Consider the following 22,082-nt stretch of genomic DNA (forward strand, 5'->3'; position numbering starts at 1 on the left):
GCAGTTCTCTGATACAGGCGCATCTGGTTCAAAGGCCAAATAAACGGCAGCATCTTCGACAACGTAGTTCTCTTGACTACTGTGTTGCAATCTGAGTACTGGTTTTGTCCTGGAGGTTTATTTCAAGATCTTATTTAAAACATTCACTGAGCCCTACTGACTGTTAACTTATTTTGTAGAAATGAAGTGTTGTACAGAGAAAAATACATCTATCTATAGTACCAGACTGTTTGCATCACGATGGCTTCTCATATATGAGTAATTCCTTTGGGAGTATCTTCATTTGATGTGCTTCCTTTCTTTCACTATTATTCACTATATCTGTCAATCATTATTTTGCTTGCTTTTGGATAAATGACAAATCTAATAATTTTTAAAGACAGAGGTATGAACAATGTACAGATTCAACTGTGATTCTGAGAAAATGTGTTTGCAGCAGACCTCGATATCCATATGTAGTGCTGCTTGTTGGTGTGGACTGCGGAGTTTAATTTACAATAAATCTTCTGCAATTCTTTGAAACTTAGGAGCATGATGTTACACTATTTGTCATTGTTTTACAAGCTACATTGTCAAATACAGCTAAAGAAATGTTATTAAGAGACAGCCAGAAAGCATTTTTTTCTCAGTAGCTGTTTCTTCCTGAGGTGCTTCCCAAGTATCCAACACAGCTTTCATATTGCCCTGAATCCCTGGTTTCAGAATTTAATTTTTAGCTTAACCTAATTCAAGGCTGCAGTTGCCTAAAGACTAAGAGGCTACTAAACACAAGCTAAAATTAGAGGAGCAGAAGCATCAGGGTGTGAGATAATTTTTTTTCGATTTTACAAATGCTTTATAAAGTTGCTGGAAAGAGACTGAAACCTTAGTTCTTTCATAATAATTTATAAACAGGCTCATTTTTATCTGCTTGAGAGAGCTGAACTCTGTGAGTAAAAATGTTTGTAGGACGGAAATACTTGGAAGATCTACACAGGATCATTAAAGTTGGAAGAATACTTTGTGAGAAACATGCAACTTTTGGGTTTTTTCCCATTTTTTTTTTCCTTTTCCGTAAGGGTTTAATCAATACACTCAGGCGTTGCGTACATTAGGTGTTCCTTACCCTAACTTTTCTCACTATCAGCTTTCTGGGGGTATTTCTCTGGGCAGCCCTGTTGAGAAGGCCATGCTAGTGGGGTGGCCATGTCGGCAGGGTGGCGCTGGTGGTGGCAGCTTACTGCCAGGCAATGGTGGGCACTGGATAAAGGCCTCCGGGGAGCCCTGGGGCAGCAGACAAGCAGACAGCTAAAGGCTCGTCTGTGTACACTCTCTATAGGTGTACATCCTATGTTATATTGGGTAGCTGTCTCCTTGTTTCTTGCCCCAAAAGCGCATCCCACCCCTCATGGCTTAGGCTGAGGTCTCTTGAAGCTGCAGCTGCCGCCCTTCAGAGGAGCCACTGAGGGCCCCTCGGCTTCGAGCTTCCCCCGGAGCCGACGCCCTTTCAAAGCCGCTCGGGCAGGGAAGGCAAGGACCTCTCGCCCCGCGGCAAGGCGAGGAGCGGGGCGCCGCGCCCTCGGCCGGCGGCAGCGCTGAAGGAGTTAAAGGCCGCCGCCTCGGCGGAGCTGTCGGGCGTCACTTGTTTGGCCTCTGCCGGGCACCGTCGTCGCTGCGGCGCTGGGTGGGTGGGGAGCAGGCCAGCATGGCCGCCGCCGGCGGGGAGGGCGGCGAAGCGGCGCCGAGAGAGGAGGGGATGGCTGGTGCCGGCGAGGAGGAGGACGGGGAGGAGAATATCCTGTACGACCTGCTGGTTAATACCGAGTGGCCTCCGGAGACGGAGGTGCAGGTGCGTGTCGCCGCGGCGTGGCCGGGGTGCGGGGGATGGGACCGGCCACGTAGGCGCGGGCGGTAATGCGCTCCGCTGTCCCGGGGGCTGGGCGGCCTGGGCCGGGGGGTGGCCGCCGGCCCTGAGCGCCGTGGGGACGGGCTGTTGCTTCCAGGGAGGCTCGCCGGACTGCTCTCTCAGTTCCTGATGGGCACAAGAGCGGGGACGGCAGTAGGAGCAAGCGCGAAAGGTATTCATGCGGTCACGCTGCCCCTGTCATGGTCTCCTGTCATTTAATTCCCGCGTTTTCACCTTTGTTTCTGCCGCCTGGGATGCCTTGAAGTCCTTCTTGCTCATTACCTCTGAGCAGTGTATACCAGGTTTTACTGTTGAGCTGGTACGAGGGAAGCTGTGATGAGGTCCAGGTCTTGTCTGTAGAATCAGCTCTACTGAGAGCAGTGGAAGCTGTCCTGGTGAGAACAAGGTCTTTATCGAGCTTACCTTGCGTGAGGAAAACTAGATCCCTCTCTAGACTTGTATGTCAGAATGGTTGCATCTGTGTTTTCAGGAGTGGGTTAAAAGGGAAAAGTATATCTATCACTTTGGGTCTACAAGGCACTCAAGTGAATGCCAAAGCTTAAAGGATGAGAAAACATTGTTCTTCTATTACAAGTTTTTGCTTACTTCTGTCTATTCTTCTTCATGGGTCAGTGGAAAAGCTGAGACAGTCTTTCATCTTTGCTTTTTCATCTTTTCCCATGCAACGTGCTGAGCTAGATGCCTCTATGTCTATCTACTCTTGTCTGATTTGGACATAGAGGATGCAAGCATGAAATGTGATTTCATTTCTTTCTTGTAGGGGCTTTCAAGTCTACTGCAGTTGTTAATGCACTTCCCACTAAAAGTAGTTTATGGAAATATTTTAACAAAGTTTTATGTTTAATGAGAACATCTAAACAGAGAAGATGTAAAAACATCACAGGTGGAAGAACGTACCTACTCATAATTACTAAAGCCATTCTCATAAAAATATGGTTTTGTTTATCAGAAAGAATTTTTGTTTTGTTTCTCTAGATCTGTAAACCCCCAGTTGCAGTAACAGGTACGAGTGTTTGGGAAATACTATTGCAGTGTTACCAATTACTAGCTTTAGAGATTGTTCATATAGGTGAGTAGACAGTCGCACATATTTTTATTTAACTGTGTTTTGAGAGATGGTAAATAGTGTTTGTTTCTAGTAACATATGAAAGCGATTTACATGTCTGCAAACCACGAGGAGGACAAGTGTGGTGGCACGAGGTGGCACATTTCTGACAAGTGACCATCCTCTTCGGCTGCCATTAATCAACTTATCGTGCAACTTCAAGAATACTAAAGAACTGATTAGTACTCATGTAGTAACCAGTACTCATGTAGGTACCAAAGGAGGGGTGAATAATATGTCAGTCAAAGCTGAGTGAAGTGTGACACCTGCATTTAGTGGCAGCATGCAGGTATGCCAATTTAAAGTGAGTGTGGAACCACAATCTCACGGTCCTTATCTGCCTTGATAGTCAGAATTTCTAAGCACCATAGAATTCTGCTTGTCAACTTCACAAAATGGTACAGGGTATTTTAAACTTGGTATTTCTTGCCTATTTATTTTATTTTTGAGATAATTCCCATTTTGAATGGCGGAAATAGGAAGGCTTGAAAATATTATGCTGTGTAGTTCGTTTGGATTTACATCCTTCTTGAAGACTGTCCATAGCCAAGGAAACTTCTGATGTTCTTTTTACAGTTTTAGTGGGAAATTGATTTTACACTGACATACATAGGTAAACAAATTATTTTGTTAGCATGATTCAGTTTTTGCCTTAAGATGCCTTAGGAGTAATATTATTTATGTGATTGTGACTTTCCCTTTAGAACATCTGTCTCTTTTTAATCCTGGTTTATTCAGCCTTTTCAGAAAAAGTCACTACACGCTCCCTGCCTTACTTCTTGTAGAACTGAATGGTTTGCAATGAGTGAGGTGAGGGGCAGCACAAAGGGAAAGCAAGTTGAATGCTGCTCTGGGAAATTAAATTAAATGTCTTCCTATGCAGTCATCTAGGATACAAAGCAAGGCCTTAAAACAAGTTTTTCACAGGTCTCTATTGACTTTGTTTTATTTTTCTGTTACCTCATTTGGGATGATTAATTTTTAATTGCAGAGTGCTGAGCACTTAAAACTGTAATTATGACCGTTGGAAGGTAACTCCTGTAATGAACACATAAAGTCGTGTTGAATTCGAGACACTAATAGAACTGCCATGGATTTCTTAAGTTGAAACTCCAAATTAGCTTTAATTTTAGTTCTTGTTAATATTCTAGTTCACCTGTCTTGAATTTCCCAAGAAGAATTTTTTTTGGGGGTGGGGGAAGTAACAGATATTTGTAAAGGATATATGCAAGGAACTGGCAGTGCCAGAGAACAGAGTGGTGTGGAAATCAAGCAGTTTGTATTCAGTGTAGTGATGTGATTGTATGTAATGCACTGTTTAGGAACCCCAAACATACAATGAGAATAAAAGGAATTACTGAGTAGTAGATCAGTGAAAATAGTGAACAAGGCAGTGGTTGTGGAGGAGGTTGCAGGGGAGGAGTTGTGGAATCATTTGTGGAAATACAGGCAGGCTGAACTTCTCCTTTTCTCCGGTAGACAAGTACTGTCCGTCTGAGAGGTATCAAATGTATCGTTTGGTTCTGTGGGCTTTTTTCATTGCCACCTAATGTTTTGAGATTTCCCCAACACCCTCCCCGCTACCCCCCCCCCCCCCCCCCCGTAAACTTGCTGGGTGTGCAATAAAATCCAAAGCTAAGTGGGTGTTTTGACAGTGAGGAAGTTACATAGGTTTTATTTCTGGAACACTCTAGCAAAGGAGAACTTGAAGTTGTTTTCCCAAATGGGAATGGATTAAAAAAGAAATATAGCAGATCTGGTAGCCATTGGTGTTGCTGAGGTGATAGGAATATATTATAAAATTAAAACTCGGGTCTTCAGAGTGTAATAGTAAATCAACTTTGTGAAGGATTTAAGATGTGTGGAATAGGAGCCTGTAGTTTAGGCTCAGGAGTGGACACTAAGAATATTACAAAAATTTCTAAAGAGGTATAAGCAATATTTGGAAATGTTTTTATTAGGAAATTTTCTTAAGTCAGAAACTTTATCAAGCTCTGCTTTTGACTTGCCTAGGAAATTGCTCCTCTTCCCGAGGTACTGTGATAGCTGTAAGAAATAATTTATGCTCTCACTTATCTTACTGTAATGCCTTGTTATTTCCTGGTTGATCAACTTGAATTTGGAAGATTATCTATTAGTACAGCTGTGTTGTCTTCCTGCATGCTGTGAGATGACAGCCTGATTATTTGAAAGACTGTTTCTGGATTGCAAACTTTACATAGAAAACTGCTAATCTTTATTTCAATAACTTAAATTTGGGAGCCCAATTTTTTTTTTTTTTTTAAATATTGACGTACTCGGGAATTTTGATAAATTTGTGTATCTTTCAGTGTTTTCTACTCTGTAACTTGGAGTGAGAGGCCTCAGTATTTCAGTTAACAAGTAATGATCTGCTCTATGTATTCTATAGTGAAGGGAAGAGAAAATTCATTCATTACCTACTCTGATGCTCGGTTTGTAATGTTCTAATATTTTCACTAGAAAAGTATGACTACTTATTCTGAAGATTTGTGTGTGATGCCTTCTTTATAGGTTAGCTTTCTTGTCTTTGCAGTTTAATCCCTTTTTCCTACTTTCTTATTGGCAAATAATTTTACCTCTTCTTATAGCTCAGAATATACATCATATGTTGTTTTGTATTTCCTTTTTCTGTGTTGGGAGAGTGCTTTCATTTATATAGTAAGTGTGGTTGTTCCCCTCTGCCTTAAGTAGAGCAGGACTGCTGGAGAAGCTGTGTGAGATGGTATGGAGTAGAGGTGGTGATCTGAGCGGCTGTGTTAGCTAGTACAAATTGACATAAAGAGTTCTTCAGGTTTTTGTTTTTCTTAATATTTATGAAACTTTCATGAGCAGTCTTTATATATTAGCATAATATGTTGAACACCTATTGTTTCAACTTCTGGGCATTACAGATCAATCTCGCATTCATTTGGCATAGAAAGAATGACTTATAATACCTTACAGGAGAACGTAATCAGAAGTCAGTGTCTTTTGTTACTGCCCAAAGATCAAGGCAAAACTGAATCAATAGACAATCTACAGTGCATTTTATTACATCTTGACACTTAAAATATTTGGCTTTGCAGCCTGTTTTAGCTTATGCAGTTAAATTACTCAATATATGAAGTTGTGACTAATAGAAGATGCATAAAAAACTTGTAGGGTAGCAGGCAACTTAAATTAATCAGTGAATATATGTATGAATGTTGTATTTAAGTTAAAATGTATAACAGTGACCATTATTGTTGTATTTGCAGGCAAGAGGAAACAGAAAACATGGTGCATCATTTATCATCACTAGAGCAATTACAGGTAAATATGACTTGTTCTTATGCTCATGACTCATAAGAACGATGTGTGAATTGCTTGTAAAATTTACAATTTCTGCAATTTAGGGTGTGTAGTGTAATGGAAACAGAGTACAGGGTGTTTTTTCTGGTTATCAGTATCACTGTGTTATTTTTATGTAATTTTTGTGAATTTTTTTTGCCTCTCTTAGCTTAGTGGTCCAAACTAATAAGCCATACATCTAAGAAGTTTAGAACCTCTGTTGTGTTTTGCAAACTCTTGTTGAGGTTTTTTCTCCACCAGCTCTTTCATTGGGCTGCTTGCTAGTTAGACAATTCCATAAGGAAGCATTACATTCTGACTATATTACATTGCCATTCAACACTTGCAGTAACTGAATTGCATTTTTATCCAGTAGGAATTTCTCCTAGAATTTCTACAAATGTGTAGGGATTTTTTGATCTGCCGTTTGCACTGACTCTAATATAAGAATTCCTTGGCCAAGGATAGAGGGTTTTTCACTTAATACCTTTTCTTTTGTGAGAATTTCTAAGATTCTGTGTGCAGTAAGCAAGTGAGTGTTTTAAAACTGCTGGAGATGTAATTGTTGCCTCTTTTTCGTTGTAGGTCCTGCATTGTTTTTACTTCGGTACATCTGGTACAGGTAGGTTTGAAAATAGTGTTGAATCTTTTCATTTGGTAATATTTTTATAGCTTTTTGATTTGATGGAAAGTTATTTTTAGTGAGAGTAAAATTGAACACTTCTTTAGAATATTGTTCCAGCAATGCTTAGAATATTCTCTTTTCATAAGTTTAAGTTGTAACCACTTGAGTTGCAGCTGAAGCCTATCTAGGAAAGAGCTTGTGTATACTAGTTTGACTTTTAACTTTTATCAGAAGCCTAAATAAATTTGCAGTTGGAACACCATCTTTCTCAAAATACATATTTGTCTTCCCCAGTGCTAGCTGAGATATTGCAAATGAATCTGGCTTTTTTCTTAAGCCTCCATGACAGATATGATGGTATGGCAGGATTTTCTTCCTTTGGAGTAATAATTTGAATTTTTTTTGTTTTTTCTTGACAATTCAAACTGTCATACAGAAAGCTTGATAACTAGTTGAGCAACACTCATGCCATTTAAAAATTTAACCTCTGATTCAAAAGGCACTTAAACAATCCCAGAAACATGTTGGGGTAAATACAGTGTTTCTGGAGAATTTCAGCTCTCTGAAATTCTATCTACTCTGTTGATGCACTTGGCAGGTTTGAAGATACCAGTTCTCCCTTTCTAGGGTATTCTGTTAGTTTTGAGATATATGGAAAGGGACATTAATGTGGCTCCCTGTGAAACAATACTATACTTCAATTCAGCCTGCAATGCCGTTTTCCCTATTGCTAGTGTTCTATTTTATTTTGCCTCACACCCCACCCCGCTAGCTTTTTTTTTTTTTTTTTTGTGGGGTGCTGTTTAGGGGCTTCATACCATCATGTAAGTGTAGTTGTAAGAATTCAGTTGCAAAGAGAATGAATTTATTTTTCTTCATAGTCATATTTAAAGTCTGATTTATGGCTTTTATAATTCTATATAATTTATATCTACATATAAATATATATAAGCTTATAAATTATATCTATAATTTATGATTCTAGTTGCTATTTTCATGTATTTAATAAAAGTGTTTGGGTGGGAGCTTCGGAGGCCTCTGGTTTGAAGCCCTGTTAAAAGCAGGGAGAACATGGAGTTCTGACTGGGTTCCTTAAGGCTCTGTCCAGCTAGGTCTTGAAATGTTTAAAGGATGGAGATCCCGAAGACTTTCTGCACAGCCTGTTCCAGCGCCTGACTGTCTTCATGGTGGAGAATTCTCTTCTTTGTGTCAACTTGGAACCTCCTCAGTTTTAGAATTGCAAAATCGTTTAGGTTGGAAAGACCTTTAAGATCATAAAGTCCAACTCGTAACCTAGCACTGCCAAGTCCATCAAAGGATTGATCACGGTTTCTTGTGCTTCTGCCATGAGCCTTAGTGGCTCCCATCTTCGTGGTAACCTCCTAGGTATCAGAGAGCTGCGGTTTGGTCCCCCTGAAGCCCTGCCTTCCTAAGGCTAAACGAGTACAGTTCCCTCAGCATCTCCTTGTAGGGCAAATGCTCCAGTTCCCTGACCCTCTTGGTGGCCCTCCAGTTTATTGGTGGTGTTCTTGTAATGGTGGGGCCCAAAACTGGTTGCTGACCAGAGTATGAAGAGTGGTGAGTTGATAATCAGTTCACTTAATACGTGGTTTCTTTCTGTTGATACAAATAAGGTGGTTGTTAGCCTTGTTGTTGGCAGGGTGCAGTGTTCAGTTGCTAAAATCTCCCAGGTGATTGATGGTTGCCTTTAAAGCTAAGTCATCTGGCATGTGTGTTTCGGGTACTGCTTTTGTTAGGTGTATGTTCTGATTCAGCCTAATATTTTTGTTATTTCAGCCCTGCAAAGTTTTCTCTGCCCACTGGACTGGTTCGTCTAGTTAATAAGCAGATCAACTGGCACCTAGTGCTTGCAAGGTAACCAGCTTACATGCTTTTCTGTTTTTGGCAGTAGTGAATGTATTAATCTCTCCTTCTGCCACTGTCCACTTTGGTAACAATGCTGAGTTAATATTGTGCTAAAGTCACGTTATTCTTTTTGGTCAAGCAAAATACTGGAGGCTTTCACAGGTAGCCTTAGGAAAGAAAGGTCAGTCTGCTACCTGGGGTTTTCCACACTGCTTTCCTTCATTTAATGCATCTCTCACTGAGGTCTGAATGCCCTTCTAGGTTTTGAGGTGAAGTGGCTTGCAGTGCAGTCGTTCTTAAACTCAAGTGCTGAATTTGATCAGTTAAAGACATATAACTTGGCAGGATATGTAATATAAATGGCTTATTTTAAAATTTGTGGAAAGTGAATGCATACCCTCAAAACTTGTCTGCTATTGTATGCATAGAAGTGAGAGTTCCAAGGCTAGAACCAGCTGGTCTGCAGTAATTTTAGCAGCATCAGTGAGATCACTGGCTTTTAAAAATAAGCATAAATATGTACAGTAAAAGAGTTCAATGACATGGAGGTAGTATGTAATGTTTTAGTTACTATGTATTATTACTGAACATGATCAGTGGTTCAAGGAAGATCTGTTGAGAGAGATGGTGATTCTTTGAGGGAAATGATGATCCCTTTTGATGCACAACGCGCCAGTTGCAGTGTTGTGTTAGGTACAAAGACAGAAGACCTGTGACTTAACTGAAGTATGATAGTTGTACATTCCAGATAAAGCAATACATAGTTTAAGATATTGCTGTTACAGAATTATCCATAAGCAACATCTGATTCTGACCTCTCCTGCAGCAGGATTTTAGACATTTTTTCTTAGTGCTACTAGAAGAGAGTGACAGATACATTTCAGTGACATGAAGGGAATCTTCTTGAAGCGCTTTTTTTTGTATAAAAATTAATATTTCCCAATTTGTTCTGATTTATGAAAGATGAGATTTGTATCTAACCTCGCAGAAGAGCACCTAGAGCTCTGATGCACATTCTATAAGGACGGGCCTTTAAATGAACTTTCACACCTATATTTGTCTTTTTCAGCAATGGTAAATTGTTGGCAGTTGTTCAAGACCAATGTGTAGAAATAAGGTAACTTATTTCTAACTCTGCTTCATAACCAGAGTTGTGGAGTTCTGAGAATGTGGTTCTAGATATTTACTAACTGTGCTTTTGGAATGTTATATATTGTGAAAATAATCTACAGAATAATCTTAAAATATATTATTATGTAGAAAGCAGAAGCCTTCTATTTCTTCTTAGTTCATAGCCATTCCCCATTAAAAAAAAAAAAAACAAAAAAATACCTCCCCTCAAAGACCTCCACAATTATAAATGTTATATGTATATAAAGTGTCTATTTGTATGTCTTTCTCTTTTCAAGATGTGAAAGAAAAGCAGTCAAGATGCTAAGGCCAAATTATGGTCTTTCTAACCTTTACCTTTCTGTTCCCCCTAGAAATTCTCTCCTAATAAATGGGACAAGGAGCTAGTATTCTGCTTCTCTGTAGAGTAGCTGGCATGTATAATACTTCACCTTATTTTACAAGTAATGTGGATTGCCGTAAAGACAGATGCTTTCCCTTTTTCTTCTGCTCTTTAACAACAAGCTCTCCTTTGCCAGTTCAAGAACACATTTAGCTGTAGAACAAATCTTGATTGAGTGTGTTTACTTGCTTCACAAAAATCCATTTACTAGAAGGTCAGACCTTCTATTTATATGTAAAAGAAGCAAGTGTATGAAAATTGTTCAATCAGAAGTGGTGTGAGCACCATAAATGTCAGCTTACAGACTATAAAATAAATCTCATATTTCAACTGTATTAATGTAACTATATTCTTGCATTGCTTCTAAAATTGTATCCTAGAGAATACTGTTTTTTTTTCTAAAGTTAGATGCTAAAGTTCTGAAATGCTGCTATCCTATTTTGAACAGCTTTACTACTAAATGAGGGATATTAGTATTTATGTGTTGGGAGGAGGGTTTCTAAAATACTATTGCTAGTTACTGTAGCTACCTAAGGATGAAGGCTACCATCTGCCTTTTTGAAGTGGTTGTTAAATACGTGCAGGCCTTTGAATTGTGCACTTAGAGCATTTTTATAGTGTTCTGTTTATTCTGGAAGATTGAATAGTTTTTTGGTCTTATTTAAACCATGAGTCTTTTTCTGCAGGTCTGCAAAAGATGACTTTGGATCCATAGTTGGAAAATGTCAAGGTATACAATATGCCAACCTCTACATCTTATTTAATGTCATCATTTATTATTCATGCATTGCTAAATGGTGGTGTTGGTTTACTTTAAAGATAGTGTTGTAACTTCTTAAAATCATTGGGAAGAATCTCTTAATAATTTTACTTTGTGACTGGCTCCTTTACCCTTCTTCCCCCTCCTCTTTTCATGATGATGAACATACAAAACCTGAATCTGAAATGAAATGATAGTTAAAATTAATGGGTCTGGGAGACATAACAGGTGGAGGCAGTGTGGTTTTTTTTCTTCTCTGAGCTAAGCTTGTAATGGTGGTAGGTACCCTGCATTTTTTGATGCAGTTGACTTTTTGTTCTGTTTAAGGGGTTATATTTATATTTAATTTTTAAATAACTTTCTTCCTTTTTCATAGTGCCAAAGGATCCTAACCCTCAGTGGAGGCGAGTGGCATGGAGTCATGATTGTACGTTACTTGCTTATGCTGAGAGCACTGGAACAGTGAGAGTGTTTGATCTAATGGGTAGTGAGCTTTTGGTCATTTCACCGGTAAGTGCTCTCTTAGATTAAATATGAATATATTAGAACTTTTTGTAAGGATAAAGAATACTTTCCACTCTGGCCTTTTTTTAATCATGGCTCACTTTGATATAAAGGCTTACAGTGTGAATACCACGCACAAATGTACCATAAAGTGTTTATCATATGATGGATATATTATACTTAAACTTAAGTCATGTGTAGCACTTGCAAAGTATATCCATTGTGTTGTTGTATCTAGTCAGAATCTGTATCTTTCTTTTATTTTTCTTAGATTTGTGATAGATCTGCAGGTAAATCAGATTGTGAAAGTGTAGAATCATCTAATTAGTATGTGTGCAAATAACTAGTTTGTAGTAGTAGCTTTCAAATCTGCAGTTTATATACAGTCACTTATAAATCAAGAAATATTGCTGATAGAGCAATATGAGGATTTTTTTTTTTGTGGTATGAGAACAGATAATTACTGTTGGCTTGCCCCACACAGTATATTTTATATTTTGCACATTCCAAGGTTATATTAAACCTTTTGGGAAGGTGGCTTAAGTGTATTTCCATAGTATATTACTAGAAAGTATTAAGATTTCTTCAAAATCAAGATAAAAGGAAGTGCATTTTGTTACTAATACAAACTCTGAAACTTTTTTTTAATACATTTTTATACAATATAGTAAATTTAACTTCCTAGTTCTTTCAGTAATGAAGACACTTTCTTTTCTTTTTTTAAATCCTCCTCTCTCAATGTCTGTCTGCATTTTTGGGTAAAGACAGCAAGTTTTCCAGGAGATCTGAGTTACGCTATTGCTGGATTGATCTTTCTAGAATACAAAGCAAGTGCTCAATGGTCAGCTGAACTGCTTGTCGTTAATTTTCGTGGAGAACTGAGAAGTTACCTTGTAAGGTAAGCATAAATTTTGTCTTGCTTTGAGAAGGCACAGTGAACTTCAAAGGACTTCACTCTTCAAAGAAAATAAATCTGAAATAAAGTATGCATTTCTTTCCCTATACTTAGTGTTGGAACAAATCAAAGCTTTCAAGAAAGTCATAGTTTCAGCTTTAGCAGCCATTATGCCCATGGAATAACTACTGTCATCTATCATTCTGGTCACAGGTAAGTGTTCTGTTTGCTACCTGCCAATAATACAGAAATTATGAACGAAAGTGGCGAAGTAAACACTGAAGTGTGTTGAATAAGGAGGGGGAGGGAAAAAGTATTTTAATATTGGTATTTAGTGAATCGGTAACAAAAGTCATGCATCATTGTACCTATGAAAGAAACCCTAGTTGGTGATTTCACTTTGCTAGTGGAATAATGAAAATCAAGTTATGTTCTTTACTGTTTGAGTACCTTGTATAAGCATCATTTTTTAGAATGTCAGGAATAGCTTAAAAAGATGTTTCTGAATTTTATAGGAATAAAAGGTGATGTATAAGTTTGATTTATTTATTCCCCCCCCGTCTGGATTGATTTCTGGACTTGGCCATCCATTTTCCCTAGTTTTCTGACTGGAACTGCCAGGTTTTGGTATTTGGAGTTGTCTTGTGATTCATTTTCTCTATTAGTAATGTGTTGGGTACAGATACTAGACTTGAAAGATGGACTAATTGACTGTCTGCTCTTGAACCAGATATAGTTGGAGTAGGTCCTGGTTAGCCGAGTGCTTACGTTAAAAATGTGTCTACTTTTTTAATATCTACTTGTTACATAGCAAGATAAACTCAGCAAGTTATTTGTCTATTTCTCTTCAGCTGTAGGAACTAAACTTCCTTCTAGATATTTTTCTTTTATTAGATCTACTAGGATTGAATTTGTCAGCACAGTATGTTTTGCCACTGTATTGTTCCAAACGAAAATTAGGTTTGCTATAGAATACTGGAAGAAACTTACTGTTTAAAAACTTGTTCTCATTCTTCAGTGTCATACCTATCTTAGGAAAGAAATGGTTATTAATGAGAAGTAGTGTTCTTCTAGTTTATTACTTTGAGAGATTAATTTTGAGTATGGTTTCTTCTTTCTGCTGAGTTCATATCTAGTAATTCCACATGATTAATACTCAGTGTACTAAATCTGGAGTTTTGAGGTAGTAGGTGTGGGTTATGGAGCTTTGGTAGCGCTATCTGACCAAACAGGACCTACTCATTCTTTCTGTTGATCAGACCAGGGTTAATCGTTATTGACACTTGTTTCCAGAGTTATCTTTTCTGCTCCTTATATAAGGAAGTAGATTGATTATAACAGTGAGTGTTGCAGAGAATATTGGTTAATATTCAAGCATAGTCAAATAATTATGCTGACAGTTGTAAGGTGGATGTGCTTGCTTTTCATTCTTGGTGCATTTCTGAGTAAATGATGTCAGAACTGTTAAACTTCTATAATGGATGAACCCATTATCAAAATAAAAAATACATAGAAAATCAGCTGACATAATAGTCAACTAAACAGTATGAACATTGCTTTGTGTCTGCTAATGGTAGCTTCTTGCCATAGAAGTTTAAAAAAGGAGAGGGGGGAAAAAAAAGGCAAACATTTCAAGTGTTGTTTTCCTTCTTTCCTCCCACCTCGAATAGAAGTAATAGCTTTGTTTTTCCTACTATTCTTATAAGATTTCAAGTTAATGTTTTTACAACTTGATAGTGTGAAGTAAAAGTGTAGGAGACAATGCTGGTTTTGTGCTTAGAACAGTTTATTCAGAATATTGGTAACTAAACTTCTCTTTTTATGGAAGCTTATGGTTGGCATTTTTTCTTTTTTTATTATCTATTCCATATTTTTAAGGGAGAGAAATGCCCTTTCCTTACATGAAAAGATGTGGTTATATCTGCTGCTGAAGTAATAGGTTTGCATAATCTGTGTGGCATACACATTCAGGAATTACTTGCTTTTACCAGGAAATATTATTATTCATTCCATGAAAATAAAAATAGTCAGGTGGAGTCCCCTGTGATCATACTACCTCCTGCTTGTGCAGCCAGTTGACTTGCTTAGTACAGTTGAAAAATTGATTCTTGAAAGAATGCACAATTGGATGGAAAGCAGAAAGAACTGATGTTTTGCTCTCCATGTATGCAAATCCTCTCTCTTCTGTTTCGAATTGACTCTGGTAGAAAACTTCTAAATTTGACATTAGAGAATTCTACATTCATGAGCAGAGTCTCCTGCTGAAATCGTCTTAGTATCCAAAAAATCCCCAGAAGGAGTTGAAGGGAGGCAGTTTTCTTAAATTGAGAACACTTTGAAGTTTTCGTTTTCAGTAATGTGAACTTTGATGACTTAACACAAGTTCGACTTTGTCACTTTGCGCTTTCTTGCATTTTATTTAGTTTCAGATGGTGAAAGTTAGACTAGTCTATCTCCACAGCTTGTAAGCCTTGACTTACTGTACTCTATATTACTATGTATTTGCTCATTACCTATTATAGTGCAGTAAAATAGCGCTTAAGAACTTACTTTCAACTAGATGTATGGTAATTGCAAAAAGAATATGTCAGTAGGGAATGTATCTGAATCTGTAGGGAAAACTTGAAACAATAGCTTTGGGGAAAAAGTCTAAATGAGTTTTACTGCTGTTGAAAATTGTTATATACGTTTATTTAGATACCTAATGTTAGTGTTGTCATGTGATCCAGCCTTCATCTATGATGGAATTTGTGGTGTGCTTTAGGTGACAAAACTTAAATGTCTGCCTCAGTGTGAATTCTCTGTAGGCTCTGATGGAAGGTTCAACACCTGCTTATTTTGAGTATCTTAATCTGCAGCTGAATGTCTTTAGGGTTATCGGCAATTGTACAGAAAATGTTTGATATTAGAGCCTAAAATTTGTGATTACTATAGGAGATGAAGAGTGTTAGATTCAGTTGGAATTTGCTTGTTGTACGAAAATTGATGAGTGAAGAATTGTGTAGAAGTCTCAAGTTTTTCTTGGATGCCTCAGTTGAACTTGCTGTTCTTGACACCAGTATTATACCAGTTACCTTCAGCCCAACTTTATGGAAACCTTTGAAATAGAGTACAGTTGAGCTACTGTAAGGGCAGCCATGTTTTTGAGAGTGGAGTGGCCTCTGGAGATGACCTAATCCATTCCCCTTCACAGCAGGGTTAACTAAAGCAGGTTGCTTGGAGTCACGTCCCTGCATATCTCTATCCTCCCTTATGAGCGTGGTCCGTGTCAAGGCCTCTGATGTGCTGTGGTATCTGCTCCAGTGGGTGCTGAGGGCTGAGCCTGGTGGTGCATCACCACAGTTGCTGAGGACATGCACAGAGATAGTTTCTGGCCATCATTTTCTGCAAACAGCTGCACAAACTGCTGCATCCGTTGGCTGGGCTCTAGACATGGCACTTACATAGGTCTTTTTCTAGGACTTGCTGAAAGAGTTCTTGACCCTTACTAATCAGGAGTCAGAACAAAAGCTCAAAGCACCCTTTGATCAGGGACAGCTGGCAGACCTTGTTAAAAGCTTCTAGAGCTTGCTAGTTAGTGCTTCCTGGCAATGGTAGGCATCATGAAATTCCTCGAAGACTTCCCAGGCATCCTCTGATGATCCCAGAAGTATGTAGAAGATGAAGAGGATCTAGAAATAGAGCCCGGAAACTGCTGCACAATCTGTTGCATGCTAGCTGTTGTCTGTGTAGAAAGCATATACAAGAATAAAAATTATTTAAGATTTTAACACTTTAAGTACTAAAGGATGTTGCATTGATCTTGATGTCCACAACACTGTGATTAACTCCCTAGAAGGGAAAGTTTTGTCTATTAAGGTAATGTTGCTTTCTGACCCATGCAGAGTGGCATAAAACTACAGCTGATATGGTATGATTTAAGAACGCAAGTATTTGGGCAGGAAAAGTAGTTTTTCACATTACTGGGACAAAAAAAGTGCTTGGCACGGTATCTTCTTCTTCAGACTGAGACTAACTTAAAGTAAACAGAAAAAAACCTCTCCTGTTGCTGCTCCCAGTCTACCTGTCAACTTGTTATTTTGGTGTTGTCTCCTGTGTAGTCCTGAAAAAGTAATTGGTAAACAAGGCTAGATCTTTGCTGAGGCTCTCAGGAGTACCCTTCATTTTCCTTTGATGCCAGTTGTGTTGTTCATCTTAATAGTTTCTGCCCCTGATGTTGCATTTTGCTCTCTGACAAGCTTCTTAAAATTTTAAGTACTTGCTGCCATGATGAATTTCTCTGTGGTGCTGGGAAAAGGCTTTTTGTCTTGAGGTCATGTGTTTTGTGTGTTTGTCTAAACTGGTATGACATCTTCATTCTAGCTGTCATTGAGTTTCATTTATGCTAAAAGATACTTCTGAATTATAAATACGTTGCACTGTATGTGACAGTTTTTCCAAAATTTCTTCAAAAATCTTGATGGAATTTTTGAGAGCTCCTTCAGGTAGTTTTGGAGCTACTGCTGTCACTATTACTGACAATTCTTCTCTTAGTCTTTGTGCTACTATTTGTCTCTTAGTTACCTCTGGCACAGTGTGGTCAATTGTAATTGAGTTCTAGTCACTGCTGCTGTTGAAATTTTTAAATCAGTGGCATGTTGCAATGGAAGCTGGAGCTTATGGAAGAATTTAGGTACCTATGGAGGGACAAGATGATAAATAAATTATGCCTACTAGATAGATTATGCCTACTGTCCCTTGGTTATCTGGAATTGACAGCTGTGTTGTAGCAATTTCATTAAGTTCTTGTTTACTGTTTTTGAATTTAATTTTTTTTTTTTTTTAAAGTTTTCATCATGGTCAGGTTGTGAAAGAGATACATGTGAAAATTTATGTGCTAAAAGAAGTTAGGAAATTCATCGCTTTACGTGTAATGATTGAGCTTGCCAACGTGTTTCAGAGTTTTAAGATGTGATTTCATGTTCACTTATATTAGACCGTGTGCTCAGATGTGAGTACCTTAAGAAGTTTATTCTTGACTAGCTAAAAGGAACATAAGCTGCATCTTTACAACAAGGTAGATAGGTTTTAGGGCAAAATACTTATCTGAGCTGTTACAAGGAAATTAATGTGGTGTGTTATGTCTCAGATGAAGGTCCATTTGTTTGGTAGAGGTATGTACTGCAAGATATTTGAAAATTTGTTACTTCAGAGGAACCTTAAAACCAACGAAAAAGCAGGTAGCATGTCAAAGATGGCTTTTCTATGAGTTGGGGGCAGCTCTTACCTTCTTTGATCAGTGATAGTGTGTCAGCCTTCTCCGATAGAATGTTTGTAGGCAGAGGAAAGTTGCAGAATGGAAACATCAGGAAGAAGGAAAATCAAAAATATGAAGAAGGGAAATAAGCTAATGGATTATTAAGTGATTGACATTTAATCTGTGGAATTTTTCTGTTTCCAAGTGTGCTTTTCCCCAGTAATCAGCTGAAAATTTGATATTAAATAGTTTATGTAGTTCTGACAACTCTGTTGTTTTCTGGTAGCTGTACCCCATGTGTTATTGTTTCCCATGTTCCTGAAGGATTGATGATGTTCTCTCCAAGCCTTCTTGGTTAAAGTCACTTTTTTCATGAAAGAATAACAAACTGTTCAAGTAGTTTTTTTAGTATTTGTTGATGTCCCAAAGTTGAATGAAATTAAACTTGCTATGTTGTCCTGCTTGTTGCTTCTGATTTCTTCAGTTGCTTGAGTTTGGAATTGCTTAAATATTATGGTTTCCATGTCTGCCTTCCCATTATTGTTATTTTTAACCAACTCCTGTAGTCTTTAAGCGTCCTGGTACCAGAGACATCCTCAGATCGAGCCCGTGCTTAGTATGACTGGCAGAACAAAGTACTCTTCCTAGTATTTTGGGTTAAAGTCATGTCTTGGTAAGTTCCCCGAGTTCCTGTCCAAATACTTACTTGAGAATTGTCTGACCAATTGACCAGAATGGACAACCAGTATCAAAACCAAACAGTTGGTGTTGATTGGAAACTGTTAAAATGTAAAGCAGCTTGGGTTGATTTAAGATGTAAAGTTTGTGGCATGAAAGACTTAATGCAGTCTTATATTACCAGCTTGTTCAGAAAAGAGGTATGCACTGTGAGAGTTATTTGGTATTTTAATACTGGGATTGCTGTGCTCACTGAACAACAGTCGTACTCTCTGTTTAACAAGTAGCATTTATGGTGAAGTTTCCTCTGCAATCTACATAATGCTGAAGTACAGTCCTCCCTTGCTGCTGTGTCTGTGTTGGAGTTCTCTCACTGGTTGTCTAATACCATGCTTTGCTAATTGTTGTAATCTTCATAACACAATTGCTTTGCTAAGTATCTACGAGAAAGCTATGATAGGTTGTCATGACCTGGACTGGGAACCATAAAGGTTCTGTGATCCCCTCGGGTTAAATCAAGGTGAAACGACACCAAACGACCAGTTAAAATATTTTACTTGTGGTAGAAAGGGCTTAAACTTGGATAATAAGCAATGTGGTCTCTTGTAAATCGATAAGAAAGAAAAAAAAAAACCAGAAAGGAGAGGAAGAGAGTCAGAGAAGTCTGGATCACCACCCCAGGTTCAAGTGTTGTCTCAGCTCCAGTAAGCTTGGGTGATGGGTGCACACACAGCAAAGTTTTCTATCGCCTTGTAAGTTCATCTTACCAGTTGATTAGCGTACTAGACAAAGAGAGGCAGGTATTCCACAGCTCGCTTCCATGAGAGATGGGGAAGAGGTGGAGCATGGTTCTGCGCATGTGTTGAGGGGGTTGTCCAATTGAGTCGGTGGTCACGATCTCCCCCTACCACCTTGACCTTTTCCACAGTTTTTGTTTCTTGGGCAATTATAGTTCCATCTGGTGTCAGTTGTTTATCTCTCTTACCAGTTTTTTAGCTCGTCTTTGAGGCTATAGTTGTAAATTAAAGTATAGGCCTTAACCGGAACATACGGTTTTACTCGGTCTACATCTCCTCTCTTCAAGGCTTATCTAAGGAATTTGGCTACACAACTGCAAGGGAGCAGAGCCAGGCAGCCTTCGATACACTCTGTGCTCCCCTAGGCAGATTAATTAATTCCTCAGACTAATCACAAGGGCCCACAATTTGTCCTTGAGGTTTTCTGTGTCGATGAATGTTTAAGGCATTAATTCCTTCAGTTCCTTACATAGGTGAATTTTATGTCTGCTTTTTTCCTATGTTATTACTACAAAAAATGTGTGCTAATTACCCAAGAAGTATGTTTGCTCCCACATGCTATTCAGGTTACCAGTTTTACGGAGTCTGACATATGATCTGCACTACTCATGGTAGATTTCCTTGGCTCTGATAGGAATCCATTTGCTCCTTAAATGGTAACATGGTTTCTTCTTGCTATACTGCAGCAAGAAACCACTGCATCATGGATGCTCCGCCAGAAATTTCACATACTTTAAGGTTAAACGGTGCCTCCTTAAGGGAGAAGTAGTTACTCTTAGCTGTGCTCTGCTTTACTTTCTGATCATAAGAACAATGCAAAACTACCCATTTTCCTGTTAATTATGATGGTAGACTGAGAGTCTCCTAGTGCTGTTTTTGAGGAAAATGGTGATAATGATTGCTGTTTTGCTGTCTTAGGCAATTCTTTACACCACAAAATAACTAAAACTCTTAAGAACCTTAACAGAATGTAAACATCCATGGTATAAGTTGTCTTGCTGTATGTTTGTGTATACTGTGAGGCTTAGGAATGTTAAATAAGTTTTACTGACCTCTTGAAGAGGATTAAATGTGGAAGGAAATTTTTTCTTTTCTTTTTCTTCTTTTTTTCTTTCAGTTTACTTTTGCAGGAAATGTTTTGAAATACACTCAGATCACATCTGAGAGCTATATGAGTGTCAGCCGCTAGGTGGTAGAGCATTTCAAGAGTAATGTGGACTTTGAAAATTGATAAAGGAGTGTTCTCGAGGCTGAACTTCTCGCTTTTCCAATATGTACCTTTTTTGCAGATACTTCACTTCTTGATGAGTTGTTCACAAAAATGACGCTTTCAAACAAACTTAGACATCTGTTCTCAAAGTTTTCGTCAAAGTAATCATCAGTTAAATATAAAACTGCTTGTTAATAAGGTGAAAGGGCTTCAAGGGAAAATATTTTGATACATTTTAGTGGTAATCAGCAATAATCGTGACAGTTCCCTCGGAGTTTTTAAAACGTGTGTAACAAAATTATTGCATGCACATTTATAGTTGGTAGAGCACATTTAGAAAACAAAATTGAAAAACTTTAATGCATTTGGTTCCTCAATAAAAGAGAAGTAGCTTTTGTACCACATCTGAATAAATGGAAACCTAATGTTTAAGCAGAATGACCAGAACTTTTAGTAAGCTTTATCTGTAATTGTTACCATTCTTTGAGGGTAGGGGAGAAACTCAAATTTGTAGCCAGACATACTTTATTTTAAACGTTGGGAATTACTCCTTATTTGGAAAGCTAGAGATGAGAATGGATAGGGATAAACACCACAAATAACAAGGGTTACTCAAGTAATATTTAAGTCTTAAACTTCAGGGTGTCTATTCACAGACAAAGCTTATTGGGGCTGTTATGTGTCTTAGTATACATAAGTCTTTTTGTTACTGCAAGCAAACTGCTATAGTTCTGGCTTAAGGCAATTAAAAACCCCATTACGTGGCAGTATATGAACCCATAACATGCCTTTATATATTTTACAGACTTCTCCTTGTAGGAGGTTGTGAAACAGATGAAGATGGAGTATCTAAAGCAGCTGGTTGTGGGATATCTGCTTGGAGAGTTCTGTCAGGCTCTCCTCATTATAAACAGGTCACTAATTATGAAGATGATATTAGAACAGTAAGTATGTTTCCTCAATTTAGTGGTTGAATATTGTTACTGTCAGAATTATCTAACTGGAAGTTCAATATGAATCTCTTTTTGAAAGAAGAATTTAATGCAGTGTTTTGCTATTTTGTAAGCTATGATGTGAACTTCTAGTAAGTTATCTCTTCTACCCCCAGCATCTGTCTATTTCTGCTTTTTTCTGTAGTATGATTTGAATTTTTAAGTTCTTGATTATCACTTGTGGTTTTAAGAAAAACCCAAACCAACAAGAAACAAAAAAAACGTAGTGTGGAAATATACAAACTCATTAGTTATTTATTGGGGTATGTTGCCTGTCTTTGTTGGAAAATATTCCAGTTAGTTTTGGTTTTTTGTTACTTCATAACAGAAGGCAGTACACCTGAAATAAATGTTTCAGTTTAAGTCTGACTCTTTTTCTTTCTTTTGTTTCTAGTAGAAGTAAATGTCTGATTTGGGAACAACTGCTGTGTGGATGTACTGAAATCGATTTACAGTATACTTGGATAAATTCCAGTAGTTACTCTTGTATAGGTATTGCTTAGTATTAAAATTGAGCTGTTAATTTCTTTGCAAATGGGTAGTGCTTTTCTGTGGCATGATACATACCTAATGAAATGGGCAAAGTTACATAAACTATGTTTTATTTTCCTTGCATTATTTTAAAGTAGGCAGTCTTATGGAAGTTTAAAGAATCTTGCAGAGT

The 22,082-nt window shown here is 37.9% G+C and overlaps 1 protein-coding gene across 4 annotated transcripts in view; it reads left to right on the forward strand.

Moving 5' to 3' along the window:
- The first annotated feature begins 1,652 nt into the window (after positions 1 to 1,652).
- NBAS (NBAS subunit of NRZ tethering complex) overlaps positions 1,653 to 22,082 on the forward strand; it is a 190,137-nt gene continuing 169,707 nt past the window's right edge. Inside the window, exons 1-10 of one of the 4 annotated variants that reach the window (XM_074861544.1) lie at positions 1,653 to 1,828; positions 6,270 to 6,324; positions 6,928 to 6,964; positions 8,765 to 8,842; positions 9,903 to 9,950; positions 11,033 to 11,076; positions 11,483 to 11,616; positions 12,375 to 12,508; positions 12,620 to 12,718; positions 21,232 to 21,370. In XM_074861544.1, coding sequence (XP_074717645.1) covers positions 1,685 to 1,828; positions 6,270 to 6,324; positions 6,928 to 6,964; positions 8,765 to 8,842; positions 9,903 to 9,950; positions 11,033 to 11,076; positions 11,483 to 11,616; positions 12,375 to 12,508; positions 12,620 to 12,718; positions 21,232 to 21,370 — 912 coding nt within the window. In that variant the 5' untranslated portion in view covers positions 1,653 to 1,684. The remainder of the gene's footprint in view (positions 1,829 to 6,269; positions 6,325 to 6,927; positions 6,965 to 8,764; positions 8,843 to 9,902; positions 9,951 to 11,032; positions 11,077 to 11,482; positions 11,617 to 12,374; positions 12,509 to 12,619; positions 12,719 to 21,231; positions 21,371 to 22,082) is intronic. The other 3 variants (XM_074861545.1, XM_074861542.1, XM_074861541.1) reach the window with 3 other exon arrangements.

The sequence above is a fragment of the Strix uralensis genome, chromosome 3, assembly GCF_047716275.1.
Source record: "Strix uralensis isolate ZFMK-TIS-50842 chromosome 3, bStrUra1, whole genome shotgun sequence".
Classification (NCBI taxonomy): domain Eukaryota; kingdom Metazoa; phylum Chordata; class Aves; order Strigiformes; family Strigidae; genus Strix; species Strix uralensis.